General features: G+C 37.2%; 2 protein-coding genes across 2 annotated transcripts; one reads left to right on the forward strand and one right to left on the reverse strand.

Moving 5' to 3' along the window:
* Nucleotides 1-5,413: 5,413 nt before the first annotated feature.
* On the reverse strand, nucleotides 5,414-6,366 carry LOC116214749 (cyclin-dependent protein kinase inhibitor SMR6-like). The gene has a single exon (XM_031550191.1). It carries the CDS (start codon nucleotides 6,056-6,058, stop codon nucleotides 5,717-5,719), a length of 342 nt encoding a protein of 113 aa, XP_031406051.1. The 5' UTR covers nucleotides 6,059-6,366; the 3' UTR covers nucleotides 5,414-5,716.
* A 1,386-nt stretch (nucleotides 6,367-7,752) lies between these two features.
* On the forward strand, nucleotides 7,753-11,899 carry LOC116213203 (denticleless protein homolog). The gene is made up of 16 exons (XM_031548052.1): nucleotides 7,753-7,948; nucleotides 8,048-8,160; nucleotides 8,614-8,722; nucleotides 8,819-8,883; nucleotides 9,175-9,213; nucleotides 9,493-9,589; nucleotides 9,666-9,762; nucleotides 9,878-9,941; nucleotides 10,027-10,103; nucleotides 10,189-10,270; nucleotides 10,359-10,438; nucleotides 10,623-10,707; nucleotides 10,797-10,865; nucleotides 10,949-11,016; nucleotides 11,104-11,152; nucleotides 11,397-11,899. The coding sequence occupies exons 1-16, from the start codon at nucleotides 7,753-7,755 to the stop codon at nucleotides 11,778-11,780; spliced, it is 1,674 nt and encodes a 557-aa protein (XP_031403912.1). The 3' UTR covers nucleotides 11,781-11,899.
* The last annotated feature ends 3,501 nt before the right edge of the window (nucleotides 11,900-15,400 follow it).

The raw sequence follows: 15,400 nt of genomic DNA on the forward strand, positions 1-15,400 counted from the left end.
CTCCCTTAGGTAACGCGAATTGTCTCTTGAGTGGAAATTAATGTGGATTATCAGAGCGACATGGATTATCACTTTAGAATTTGCAACCAACTAGAGTAAAGTGTGGGATCATATAATTTTAAAATTAATATGGATGAATAGTCTAAAACGGAGCTTTACTGTATGTCAAACAAAAACACTAAATTATCTTTGACACTTCTTTTGTAAGCAAAAGTACATTAGCCATGTATGTTGATTAACTTCTTGTAACTTTAGCACTGTTATAAAACTAATACTTTATTTAAAGGATTATAATCCCTAGACTGCTTTTATAAGCAATGGGCAAAGATATGCTTTAAGCTGCTCATCAGGGTAAAGATAAGCTTTACCCTATTCATCAGCACCCTCCTCACCCCAAAAAAAGGGAGGAAGAAAAAAAAGAGCTTTTCCCATATTAATCCAAAGGGGGGAAAAACTTCTACTCTTATTACAATTTATTATAAGAGAGATTTATGGCTTGTGCAATAGATTTCAAAACTAGGGTATTGTAATCGCGCAATACCACGAGTTGGAAAAATTTTCATGAGTTTTTTTATTTGCCATACTAGTTTCTGTAATAACTAATTTATAGTATAAATGAAACTAATGATAAAGCTATTTATGTGTAAAAATTATGAACACTTGAGTGATAGTACATGATTTAGATTTTTCGAAAGAATGTATTAATTAAAATTTCATATTGTATAAAATCTAAATTTTTTCTCTGATAATCCTAATTCTGACGTTTCTATATTTCTAATTAGAGTATCATGATCGTAATATAATAAGTTATAAGTTGTCCGCTAATTTTAGTTGGACGAATTTTCTTGTAGTGGTTCCGATATATTTATTAGGCCTTAAGTGCTTTTCTTTAAACACTGGTTCGACTATAATAACCAGATTAATTGCACTACGAATTAACTTGTCTATCTATTTTTCTTTATTTGGATAGTGTTTTAAAAAAATTGAGTAAAATAGAGAATTTTAAGAAAATTATAAAAATTGAAAAAATTAAAATTTATTAGAAAAATTAAAACTGGCCAGTGGAAAAAGTTCCCCGCTCACCCTAGAGTTTTAGTTTATTTATTGATGATTTTTTTTAATTCAAAGTCAAAATTGAGTGTCACTATAATATGAAATTCCTTTCTCGATTTAGGATCATCTCAAGTGTACACAATACACTCTCTCATTGAAAACAGCTTGGTGAAAGGTTATAAATTTCAAACCTAATTTTTATTGCAATCTTCAAACAAGTCAAAATGTCATAAAAGAACCACTTCGATTCCATGCCCATCCCAAGGACTTGAACATAAGGAAGACGACATTTCTCTTTGAACAAAGGGAGGGATTAGGAGCGGTGGGTGCCATGGGATACCGAGTTAAGAGGTGTTAGAGACTCCTCCCAAATTACATCGAATTCCTCAAATTTTCATTCCACCATTTTTGGAAAATAAAAGGAGATAATAATTTTAGAATATTTTAATATATATAAAAGACTAATATGTCATATCAAGAGAGAGTATAGCGCAGTGACGCACCTCTCACTTAGTGACCAAAAAGTTTCGGGTTCAATATCCACTAAAATTACTTGTACCCCTTTATTAGATATTTTAACGTACTTAACTCATGAACCTCCCTCTAATCTGCCCAATTTAAAGTTATCTTTCCCTGTTTCATCAAGAGCAAAAAAGTATTTACATTAAGATAAGTCTTCCCCGTTTCACCATTTAAATAAGAGGTAAGTTATTTCATCCCACTGCTCATCCATCTTTTATTTTTCTCATTCAAAATTGAATTTCTTTATCATTCTCCACCCCTTCTTATCCGACCCTTCCTCCCTCTTTTACCCCTTTGTACCCAAGTAAAACGTAAAGGCCAATCTGTCTCACCGAATGGATCATAGCTCCGAGAATTCGGAAAGGAAATTAGAGAAACGCATATATAACTTGGTGTACCCGGCAATGCACCATGTGTTTGTTTTGCTTATAATTATGACAATCAGGTCGATTGTTAGGTTAGTTATAATCAAAATTGATTATAACCCATGACTTTAATATTATATAATCTCTCATATGTCAATTAAGAGAGTGGAAGATCAAGAATAATCAGGAAATTAGTTGACCAAATCATGGTATCAACTTTTAAGCTTTGATGAGCTTAGACTATGAGATGTAGTCAAAACCTTAGCTTTGTCTCTCTCTCTGTCCTCTTATTAATGGTCTTCCTTTCAAACATGCCTCCAACCCCACATAGGATTCTATGACATCATACCTTCTGTGTGTCTGCGTTTGTCCTTTTACGTTCAGAGGGTGAAAGTTTTTTTTTTTTGGGTATAAAAAAAGGGACAAGAAGATTTGGACTTTTGCCCTAGATTTCAGGTGACCATTTTAGGGCACGCTGTGCCCGTGGGTGCACAGAACAGTGGCTTTACTGTTAGCTAGCTAATACAATTAAATTATGATAAGGCAAGTGTGGTTCCGAATACAATTTCAAGAGTTTCTTGGAATAAACATACTCTAATAACTGAAATTTATGCAGTTATCCATTGTCGAATATCGAAAATTTTTGTTAATATCTATCTAGCGGAAAACAAGTGGAGTGCTATGGATTAGTCATTGTAAAATGAATTGTATTGTCATCTGTCATATGTATCCAAAAAGAGATAGATGTCTCGAGTTGCAAATAAAACACTACAGGAAAAAGGGCGTCCATTAATAGATATGTACTCGATATACGATTGAAAATGAGTGAAGTTATAACATTTTAAAATATTGTATCGAGGTCCAACTATATATGTATCAGGTTCGTGAATTCAACTAAAGCCTTCAATTATCTATAATACTTATATTGGAAAATAATCTAGTGGTGTAACTTTTAGTTCCCATAATTGTCCATTACAAAATAAAATCGTAAAATGAGAACCATAAATGAAACTGCGAAGAAGTAAATTTATTTGATTTTTTTACCACCAATCTTACCTTTTTCCACTTTTTTTTCTCCTCCGCGTTCTCTCTTGCTCTCTCCTCTCTCTCTCTTTCCACCCAGAACTGCCAACCTTCACAAATTAATGTTTTTTTTTTTGAAATTTTTACCTAAAATGACTCACAATTTATCCGTTTTATCAAATCTATCCTATCTTTTTTTTGTCAAATCTATCCCATGGTTTACTTTTTGAATCAAATCTATCCCGGTATTATCTTTTCCGTCGACATCTAACGGTCGTGTTGACGTGACACGTGAAGAGATAGTGGGCCACACTTGCCACGTAGGCGCCATGTCAGCACGGCTGTTAGATGTCGACGGAAAAGATAACGCCGGGATAGATTTGATGTAAAAAGTAAACAATGTGATACATTTGACAAAAAAAACATATGATAGATTTGACAAAACGGACAAACTTTGTACCATTTTAGGTAAATACCTTTTTTTTTAACTCATGTTGGTTTTTTAATCAATTAACTTTGTATTTTTTTTAAATCTTCATAAATAATTCGATTTATATTTTAAAATATATATAATTTACATAATACCACTTTATTATGGCTACAGCTTTGACAATTTGAAATTATATTCAGTACGCGTGTAGCGTGCGATTCACGTTCTAGTATCAATCCATTGTAGAAGCATTAGTACGATCCAACATTATATTATATAACAAAATTAATTGGAATTGCAGGCCAAAATGTCTTTTTCTAGTAGGCAAGGGGACGAAATAAAGGCAAGAGTGGTGAAAGGGAAAGCCAGAGGTTTAAGACGCACAAGTCGCTCTCGCGTCGATTGTGATGCAACCAAGGACGGAGCATCACCTCGGCAATGAATGAAAAAGATTTTCAGAGCCCCGTCTTTGGTTTTTTCCTACTTTTTATTTTATTTATTTTTATTTCCATGATTTCTCCTTTTACTTATTGAGAATTGAAATTGAAATGTCATGTTTGCCCCATTCAGATTCCCCTTCCTGTAGTTTACTTTAGACTGATCTTTTTTGCTTGAATTAAGGAAACAACAAATAAATCAATAATTATTGATTTACTTATTGTCTACTTGCGTCGTAATGACATGAGTTATAATTTCATCTCATCGACGTTCAAACACTACTTATTATATTCAGTATATTAAGAGATTATCAGACAAGCTTGATCTATCTTATTTATTCATTTATGTATGTTTATTTAAGTTATTATTACTAATGTATATACCTTTTCCGAATAGTATAGGATCTGTTTGGTTTCATGATCAGATTTTAGAATCATGATTTTGATTTTAACTCTACCCACTACACAATAAAAACACACGTTTTCAAGTCAAATTTATAATACCATTTCATTTGTCTTTTTTCACAATCAAAATCAAAATCACTTTAACTCTGAAACCAAACGCCCCCATAGTAATTAAAATTCTTGAGCTATCTTGACATTAATGCGAACTTAGAGTCATGAAGCTATTATACAGACTATACCTATAATTCGGTTATATGAAATTCCTTGAGAAGCTGAGAGTTTCAAAAAAGAATTTCCTTAACAGCTTCTCATTGAAAGAAATCTGAATCAATAATTATTCGGCAGCATTACAGGAAAAAAATTGCAGATCCCTATCTAAATATCGAGCTTATGCAACAATCGCACGGAGATGGAAATGTCATTGAAGAGAAAATAATTCCATATATCAAAAGAAAGAAATCAAGCGTTACTTTGGATAGAAATTTCTGCATTTGTTCTGATGGAGTGATCTTCATTCTTTCTTTTCATTGGATTTTTCCAAATGAATTAAGATGAAAAGTCAATAAAAATGAAAGGCAATAGAAAAATTGGATGAACAAAAGATGGAGAGAGAGAGAGTGGGGGAGAAGCCGAGAAGAGGGACACGGACGTCGCTGATTAGGCGGAAAGGCTCCCCGAGGAACAATGATGAGCTGACCAGAGCTTTCTTCAGAGCAAAATATTATTAATAATAAATATTAAAAAAAATGAGATATTTATATTCATCAGAGAGTGATATTAATCACTATAATATTTCTTTCAAGAAATGAAAATTATCCTGCCTAAGTTATTAGACGAAATTTCATGGTTTTCATCGGACACCATTTTTGTTTTAATTTTTTTTCCCTTTTCTTTCTGATGGATAGGGAGGCCTTGACATATGCAAATATTAATTTGTTAATAAGATTTTGACTCTTAAGAGCAGTTTCAACAATTATCCGATTTTCCACCCAAAATAAGAATTATCCGATTAGTAACCTAATAAAAAATAATATCAAGAATTAATTTGTAGCCCAAACACACTAATAATTTTCATGCCAAAATGTTCCCTTATAGGCAAGACTTTCTCCCCGTTTGCAGCATAATTTAACTTCTCAAATACCAACACAAATCATAAATTATGTAAAACAGAAAAAAAGAACAAATAATAAAGTGAAATTCCAATTCTAAAAATATCACCAGAACTTTTTATACATCTTCACCTTCTCTATCCACTCTCCACTACCAAGAACGGGGCAGAAAGAAAAGAATTAACCCAAGAGGACCAAAAAAAAGAAGAAGAAAAACAAATAAAATGCAAGCAAAAGAAAGAACTTACGTTAATTAAATCTTATAAAATATGATTTCCTAAATCCTACCACTAATCCTAATTTTCTAACTAATACTAGCACTTAATTAATTCTATTCTATAGAGTCAATCACCTAATCCATGCCCTCTCTTTTCAGCACTGGCCTAACTTGAACATCGACTCCAAGTCCGGTGGCGTGAAGAACTCCCGCGCCCTGTGGACATGGCACGTCGTGGGCCGCGGCCGCCGCTTCCTCGGGGCGGCCGGGCAGGGCAGCTGCTCAGGTATTCTCGCTTCTCGGCCCGTCGGCGTGGCGGGCCTTGACAACTGTTCCTCCTCCTCGTCGCCGCATTCCTCCTTTGTTCCCCGTGCTTTCGGCCTCGTTTTTGTGGATATCGGCTTCAGGGCAGCCCGAATCGAGATTCCAGCGACCACCCACTTCTTGGCCTCGGGGTCCATGCCGGCTTCCGCTACGGACTTCTTCGAGAACCCCATCTTCTTGAATCGGACCGTACGTCGAATTGGAATTGAAATGCAGAGGAGAAGCAGAAAAGATTGGGTTTTTAGCAGAATCAGAAGAAAATAGAGCGAAAGTTTCTTCCTTTAGAGAGAGAGTGTGTGTGAATAAGAAGAGTTTAGAGAGAGAGAGAGGGAGGGTTTCTGTATTAATATGGGAATGGAAGAAGAGCCCAGTGAGGAAAGGGAAGGCAGAGGCGGCTGCCCGTGAATTTACGGGCAGCGCCAATGAAGAGGGGGAGAGGGGTTTTGGCGCCAAATTCTTGTGATTTCGCCGCAACGGCTCTTTTTCCCGCTACGACCGTCTCTGGTTTTTTTTACCATTTTGCCATTGGCTTATTAATTATTATAATTATTAATTTTTCTGACTGTACTTGACTTGAGTTCTTTGAAGTGAGGGTGTGGCTCTGTCGGGTCACCGTCCACTTCGTCTTTGGAGTTAGAGGGCAGTTGTTGCGGCCCGTGGTTCCTTGCGGTTGCGGCCATCCTGAGCTATCCTGTCAAAATGTGTTATTTTGAGATCGAAAATTGCTACTTGAGAATCAAACATTCCGTAAGGGCTCAACTTATCAAAATGAGACGTTTTCATTGGCAAAAAGCTGCTTGTGCTTCAATACGGGGTATTTCACTTAGTTCAGTGGTCTCCGCTGAATGTGCATTTTCAAATCAAATTCCCTTTACTAGGAATCACGGTCCAACACCGGAATAAAAAGCCAGCATCGAAAACGAACCAGGCTAGCCTCTTTAACGAGGCTAGATTACACGGAAAAGTTTACAAAGACCTTGGTTGGATCTAAAGAAGATAGATTCAAACGACTGGGAGGTGCAAATCGCGACAAGTTTAGTATCGGAGGTACTTTTTTCTATTTTATTGTGTTGGACTCATGGGAATCATGCGGCGAAAAATAATGGAGATCATTTTGAGAAGAACTTCAACTTGAGTGAGCGAAATGAAAATGATCCTAATCGGCCAACCTCCTCGGATACTGGGCCGCTCCATGGTGCCTGCAATTGTTGAATTTCTAAATGGGCCTCGGCCCATTTATGCTGACAGTGAATCTCCATTCAGGCTGCCCAATAAACCATAATCGTAGAAATTTCAATAAAAATATTAAAAATAAAAATCCTTCATTGCTGCTATATAAATTTTCAACACGCAGGGTTCATTACTCAAAGGAAAAAAAAAAGCAGGGTTTATTTTTCCTTATATGGAAAATCAAAAGGATCTATACAAGAGGGTTGTGCAATTACGATTACTTTCTTAATGTGACTCATAGTTTCAAGCTCGAAGCTCTCGTCTCTATTAGCTTATAGGAATAAGAATTAATTCGATTGCCTTTTCGAAGTTATTGCTTTATCGAGTTACAAATTTAACTGATGGTCACTTATCTAAATATATAGTTCTGAATTAACTATTTGTCAAGTAGCATATATTTGACCTTTTTTTAAAAAAAAGATTTATTTGATTGGAGAAATTATGGCATTTTTTTAATCTCTTTTTATCGTTTCCCGTGAAATACGTTCCCCCCATTTTTTCAACAGATTGAAGGGGAAAAATGTCTCAGAAAATGTATATAAGTCAAAGAAAAAAGAGATAAAAAAAAGGGCAAATAGATTGCCAAAATTGGCCGCCCACCGTCGCGTAAATGTATTTTGAAGTTTTCCCGCCGATGATGCCCGGCGGCCTCTCCCGCCAATCTGAAATTCTTATAAAAACTATTTCATCTCTCTCTCTCTCTCTCTCGGAAGTACTCTTCTTGTTCTTCTTCTTCTCTCTCTCCCTTTCTGTCTCTCTCCGGCCACAATCTCCATTTCCGGCATTGAAGATGTTCCAGAGCATCAGATCGAGGGAGCTAAACGGATACAGAGGTATCAATCTCTCTCTCGCTCTCTCTGTGTCCCCCTAGCGTGTGCCTTCTCTATCTATCTTTCTTACATCTGACGGTTCGTCTTCCCCTTCTATTTCAGTTCGGAAAAGGCCGTACATCGCCGATTGGACGCCGGAGCTGACCGACAATGGAGCTGTGGCAATAGAGCACCTCGGGGATGAGACGCCGCCACTGGCCATATCGTTTTGCAAGGTGCAGATTGTACTCTACTTCAGCTAATTTCTACAAGTTTTGCACTGCTTGAATCTGCAACGATAGTGCGGGCATTGACTTTCCAGAGCTAGATTTAGGTTCTGATGCATACAGAAGATTTTCAGAGTTCTCTTCAGCCCCAATTTCCAAAATTTGAGCTTGGAATGTCTCCATTTAGGCTTAGCTATCATGTGCTAGACCGACAATTAGCCCTTTCATTACTGGCGAGGCATGCCTCTATCATTTGACTGCACATGATTGAGCTTAATTTTCGGTAGTTTCTGTTCATTTGTTGAGATAGCTATACTGTCTGACACGGTCAACCTTGTTTTGCGGAGTAGAAATTGGTTCCTCCAACTTTTACGAGCCTTCTTGGGTTCAACTTACTAGAATGACCTTGGATTTCGGGCTTTCACTGGCCTTTATTGATTGATTGTACTGCTTATTGTGTAGACAAGTGAATTGTCCCATGTCCTTGCTGTATCTGATGAGGATGGGCATGTGAGCTTGTTCAATACTAGCAAGAAGTTATTATCATCTCCATCAAACCAAGAAAATGCAGGTGCAGTTGATATCTTTGCACTAGATACCTTTTGGCACTCTTCAATTTCAATGCTGTTGTTAAGCTTCTTGATTACTCTGTTTATTCTTGATGCAGATAAAGCTAGAATTGGTGACTGGGTTGCTCATCAAAATGCCATTTTTGATTTATGTTGGATCAAGGTAATTGGATTTTTCATATATGTAAAAATGTAGCTTGATAGATGCGTATTTTATCTTTATGTCAAGATGCCAATTTCACTTCAAAGCCATACAGATAAAAATTAAACGAAAGGTAATGCTGAAACATATCAAAAAAAGAAAAAAGAAAAAAGGAAATGGTTATCAAGTCTTTCCTAAAGGTGCAAATCAATTCAGTTTCTGTGGACTCATACAGCATTTGAACTATTTTTTATGCTATTAACATTTCTATTTACTTAAATGTAACTGATCTTCATTTGAATCATTTTGTAGGAAGATGTGAACATTCTAACTGCTTCTGGAGATCAAACAGTAAGTAAAATGCCATGGTACATTTCATGTTCTACAGTAGGCTAGGGGCCATACAATCATCCACTTGCTTTTAAGGATCCTAAAATACACGCCTCATTTCAAAAGCTCGATCTTAGTGAATTACACTTGACTGGACTAAGACGATAGATGGCGATAAATTAAGAAGCCTTACTCCATGAAATTGATGAGAAACAACTAAGTGGAGCAAGAAGCTTCTGTTAGATATAATGCAGTTCTCGAAAATTTGCTAAAGCAACTATTTTTTCTCTTATTTTACAGATTAGACTATGGGATGTCCAGAAAAGAAAATGTACTGGAGTGTTGATGGGCCATACAGGAAGTGTGAAATCACTATGCCCACATCCAAGCAATTCCAGTACTAATCTAATCCTTCTCTTTGTTTTTACAATGTTTTAGTATTGCCCATAATTTTCCATTCATTTCTCCAACAGATCTTGTTGTTTCTGGTGCTCGGGATGGATCCTTTGCCATTTGGGACCTGAGATGCAATCGTGCTTCCACAAGCAGGGCAGGAGAACTTTGCATAGTGTAAGCTCAATGATCGATTATGTTATAGATACATAAACTGCAGTTGTCTCCAAAGATTGTAAATTGTAATACTTAATCATTTCATCTGGCTAATGTTTTATTTCCTTGCATCCAGCTCAAATTCCATTGTCAAGGGAGCCCATTTGCCACATCAACACAAGCGGACCAGGCGTGGCAAGGTATGTATCGTAAAGTTAGTTCTGCAATGCTAGTACATCCAATATTTGCGATGTCAGTTGATAATGCCTTGCAAACATTTAACAGGCCGCTTCCATGAGCATCACATCAGTTCTTTATCTCAAGGATGAAGTTTCGGTGGCAACAGCTGGAGCAGTGGATAGGTATGTATTCACTTCTGGGAAATCCCAATCAAAGCTCAACTTGAGCGACTCTACTATTTGGACTCATTCTTGAACTCTGTGTCAGCATAATCAAGTTCTGGGACACAAGAAAATTGAAAGCTCAAGTCACACAGACATGCCCTAATCACGATTCACCAACTAAAAAGGTTTAGTACCAAAGAGATGCATTAGTTTTGGTTCTTTTGTAATTCTCATTTCATCACATTACTTAACCTGAGATGGTGAATTTACCAGGAACAAAGGTTACATGGTGTATCTAGCCTGTCTCAGGATTCAAATGGAGTGTTTCTTACTGCTTCATGTATGGATAACAGGTATCCTCAGCTGCATCAACCTCAGAAAATCTATTCAGGTTTCTGTATCACATATTGTTGAATTTGTGACTCTTTTGTAAGAGAAAATTCCATTCTGTCTTACAAGCTGCTCTTTGATATTCAGTAAATAAGCCTAGATTAAGTCAAGATATATATTGGATGTTAATTTCCTTGTTTTCATCAGAATATACTTGTACAATGTGCTTCAACTGGAAAAGGGTCCTGTTAAATCATTCTCTGGTGCTCAGATAGAGTCATTTTATGTCAAGGTGAGGGATTTCTTCAATCATTGCCCCATCTCAGTATTTTAATTGATACTCAGGTGACAAGTAGTCTCATACTGAGTTTATACTTGCAGGCTGCAATCAGTCCAGATGCAAATCAATTACTCAGTGGCTCGAGTGATGGAAATGCCTACATTTGGCAGGTTCGTCTTCCTCAACAAGAAGTATTTCCCTTTTGTCCCTGCTCGTTGTTTTCTATACCTAATAGCTGATTTTTTCGCTGCAGGTGAACAAACCCGATACAGCTCCCGTCAGTTCAAACAGTCATGATGGTGAAGTTACGGCAGTAGCTTGGTACTATTCCTCTCTGCTTGCGCACTTCATGTAGGAATCGAGATTATGTATAGATGTGGCTAACTTTTCTTCATCAATTTTCTGCAGGTCAGAGTCAGATGCTGGAAAGCTAGCAACTTCTTCCGATGACTTCACAGTAAGCCCAAAAAGAGAGAAGATGCAGATTGTACTATAGATACAACAAATACTACAATCTCTTTAATTCAGCAGCATTTGCTTCAACGCACTCAATTTTTCTCGGGAAATATATCTACAAGTAAACCATCTCTGCAAAGTTTGGAAATGGCTTCCCTGGAAAATTGTCTTGTTTAAACCAAAACTGCAGTCTTACCAGCGTTCACATTTTTGTTCCTTATTCGTTTGGAATTTGTATTTCTCAGGTTCGAGTTTGGAGTATCCAAAGCAACTTTTGCTCGACCACCACGACATCCCCGTCTGCCATTAGAAGGAGAGTAATGGCGACCCCACCCGATGAGTGCAAAAATATACGAACAAGGAGGATGAAATCAGAATTTCCTGAGGGTCCTGAAAAGGAGCTTTCCTTGGACAGATTGCGAGATGAGACAATTCCTAGAAGTCCAACCATGACAGAACCGATCATCGGAACTCCAGAGGGGCAAAAGAAGAGGGTGCTAATTAGCTTTGATTTGGAGGAAGGATCCAAGAAAACCCCCGAAGCCACAGTGAATAGTCCCTCTTCCGTACTGAGTCCTCCTTCCTCTGTGAAGAGAACTATTAGAGATTACTTTCTAGCATCCTCATGAACATCAAACCTTCTTGACTAGCTCCTGTAACGATTCTTCATATTCTGTTGTCCCATTTTTTATGTAAAGCACGGCGATAACTAGCAATGGAGAGAGAAAAAGTTATACATGTACTCTAATCATCATGTTCACTATAATACTTATATCATTTTAGTCCAATACGATGGACAAAGTATCGTGTCATGTGAAGAGTATTGAGAATTCATTGTCTGTATTATTGTATAAGTTGGAATCCTCGCTGTTGGTCATGAAGCTTCGATGTTCTTGAAAGTATCTATAGATCATGATGCATCGATCTACTTATGAAGCAATATGTGTCAATAATCAAATGAAGCAATAAGTGTTTTATTAATGGGGCTGTTATCAACCCCAGCAACCGAGACGGGCTTGGCATGGGGTTGCTGTGATTTATGGTGCTGGGATCTGGACCTCCAGGGGCAGCTCTAAGGATTCGAAACTTGATGGGGGTTGTTATCAGCCCCAGAACCGAGTCGGGTTTGGGAAGTGGTGGTGGTGATTTACGGTGCTGTGGATCCAGACCTCCATGGGCAGCTGTAAGGATTCGAAAGATTCAAAATGCGACTGGATCAGCTGCAGAGATGAAGAGCAAGGACAAAGCAAGTAATGCTTGCAAATGGGACTTTGAGGTCTCCATCCTTCAACTTGCAGTTCTTTCCAATGCTCCGTTACTTTGCTTTCTATAATGACTTTATTTAATTGCATGTTGATATACATAGGTAGAGAGCTTAATTCAATATTTTTTTTAGGGTGAATGAGCTTAATTCAATATTTCTTCTGTGTGTATCATAATATTCGGAAGTCCACCCTGACTAATCTAGTTTGAGCCAAGTCGTCTTCTGAATGGAGTAAAGCTCTTCCAGCATAGATTTTTTTCATTCACATGACTCGAACCTGAGATCGACGAACAAGTGCCGAACTGCTTGAATCAACTCATTTTGGCAGCTTAATTCAATATTTGGGAATTTTGTAATGCTCAAGATTTTTTTCCTAAGTGTGCGCCTTAATATCCGAAAGCTCAATGAGCCTTGACAAGCCTGATAGACTTACTAAGGGGTAAAATTCTCATAGCATAAATTTCCTTCATTCACGTGAGTTGAATGCTTTGCTTAAAGGGAACAAGCGTTAAACCACTTGAATCAATCCACGTTGGTTAACTCAAGAATAAATTTATTGTCAACATGCTTCTCCAATTTCTAATTTTAGGAATCTAATAAGTTTATTCTGCCAGAAAATCATATAATGAATGGATTAGGAAATTAATAAACTCTCTCATTGGCATGGAGATTTCAACTTAATTGTTCATATCTAATTGACTGATGAAGGACTTCCTAGGGACTCCAGATTTGATTCTCGTAGTGGAAATTTTTTATTTCATTGTACTAGTCTTATGAATCTCTCCTATAACATCGAAAAAGAATTGACTGATCAAATTGAAAGAAATGAGATATAGTGTAGAGACATAAGACTCGTTTAAGAATCAAGTGGGTCCATATTAGATTCTCGCCATTGCAATCACTGCTCTTTTGTTTGATTTATATTTTCTTATGCTAAATTCATGAATTTTTTGTAACAGAAAAAGAAAAAAAAATTACTGATGAATTTGGACATCTTTTAATTTAATGGCCGCACCTTGGGCCAATAATGAACTCCGATGGCCTCTATTACCCTGCATAATCGCTGCGGAACTCGCTTAATTATCTATACAACGGCTACCTCACGTGTTAGGTTTAGTCTTTCCATTAATTTTTAATAAGAACTCTTACGTTTCCGCCCAAAAGAAATTTTAAAAATTAAAATTATTTAAATTTTAAATTAAAATATTGTCGGGTTCGAAAGTTAGAATAACACAATAAAATTAAATTAATATGATGGAAAATATCGTCCTTTTAGAGTGTCAAAAATCAGAAGGGCTTTTCAAAAGGGCACAATTATCTCTAAATAAAAAGTATCGGCAAGGGGAACAATAGCTTTTCGATGAAAAGGCAAGTGTACACTAAATCTAGGGGTACAATGGGAATTACAAAAATAGAGAAAGGCAAAAGAAAGGGTAGAATGGGAAATAGTGAATGTAAAGAATCAAAAGTTGAGCTCCACGCTTTGATATTCAGCATAAATTTTATTAAATGATAAAAATTAGGTACACCACTTTGATATTCACCGTAACTCGATATTGTATTAGAATTTTCTTAAAAAGAAAATTGCAGTTTTTGTTCTTTTTCTCTGGTTAACCCCAGCTTCCTCTCCCCTCCTCAAAATCTGGTTAACTGCAGCTACATTGTTTAGGTGGCTGAAAATCAAATTACAACAAGTGTAAAAGTATCGTTACCACCAAAATAGCAGTAAAAAACAATCTCCTATCGCACTCCCAAAATTGGAGAAAATTTCAACGATAACAAAATTTACGACACTTCAGCTATGGTACCAATTATAATTGTGGGGGGAAAAAGGCGCACCACGTCTGTCAAAGGACCCCGTCCACGCATTCGGATTTCCTTTGCTTCGATACGTGTGCCATCTGGCATGCTGTTTGCTTTAATTCAGTAATAAAAGGACCTTTTAGGTCAGATTTTAATGTGAAAATTTAACCCTTCCTTTTCTATTCATGTGATCGTTAGATCCCATATTGAAAATATATAAAGATAATTATGAATTTATAAGATAATTAAAGTCATGATTGGCAACGGAGTAAAACTCTGTTTAACTTAACTCTAAACTTTTTAAAATTTCAAAACTACCAAAATTTATAAAATTTTTCAATTTTGCCCCACCCTTTCTCTCTCCTCCAGTTCACTATTCCTCCTCTCCCTTCGCTGTTCATCGGCACTGACCCGCCATCTCCTTCCACGCGGCAAGATCCGCCTCGACCTTGCCCTCTCCTTCGACCTCCCCTACCCCCCACCAAGGCCGCCCTAGTCCCCAACATGGACTTCTCTTGCCCTGACCTCCTTGCCACCTCCTGCCTGGAGCATCGTAACCTCCTCAGCGGCAACAAGAACTTCGAGATCTGCGAGCCCTTCACCTCCTGCGATTGGAATGAACCCTTATCCTCCACGCATTTGGGGCTCTATTGAGGTATTGAGATGAAGAGAGCAAAAGAGAGGTCGATCGGGAGGGGATGATGAACAGTAGAGGGGGAGGAGGAAGACGATGAATAGTGAACTGGAAGAGAGAGAAGGAGACGGGGCAAAATTGAAAAATTTTAAAAAAATTGGGTTGTTTATAAATTTTAAAAAATTTAGAGTTGAGTTAAATAGAGTTTTACTCCATTGCCAAACAGGACCTAAGTCTCTCATCCCATTAATTTGAACTTTTAAGAGACACACGGGTCAAATCCATTGTAGGCCCATTTAATATTTAACAACTAGAGCTAATCCCAGACCCCACACTAGCATGTTGATCATATGACACTTCGCATCTATGAGCTCATGCTACGCATCACTGCCACTGAGCTTGCTAACGTGCTGACTTCGCGTCTCGTCCAGTTTTATCCCGATTACGAATCCACGTTGCGCGTGAGGACGGATGTCAATGATCCTTAGATCCCAGAGTTAAGCTCAGACCCCAAGTCAACATGCTGATTATGCGACACTTTGTATTTA

Source organism: Punica granatum, chromosome 7, assembly GCF_007655135.1.
Source record: "Punica granatum isolate Tunisia-2019 chromosome 7, ASM765513v2, whole genome shotgun sequence".
Classification (NCBI taxonomy): Eukaryota; Viridiplantae; Streptophyta; class Magnoliopsida; order Myrtales; family Lythraceae; genus Punica; species Punica granatum.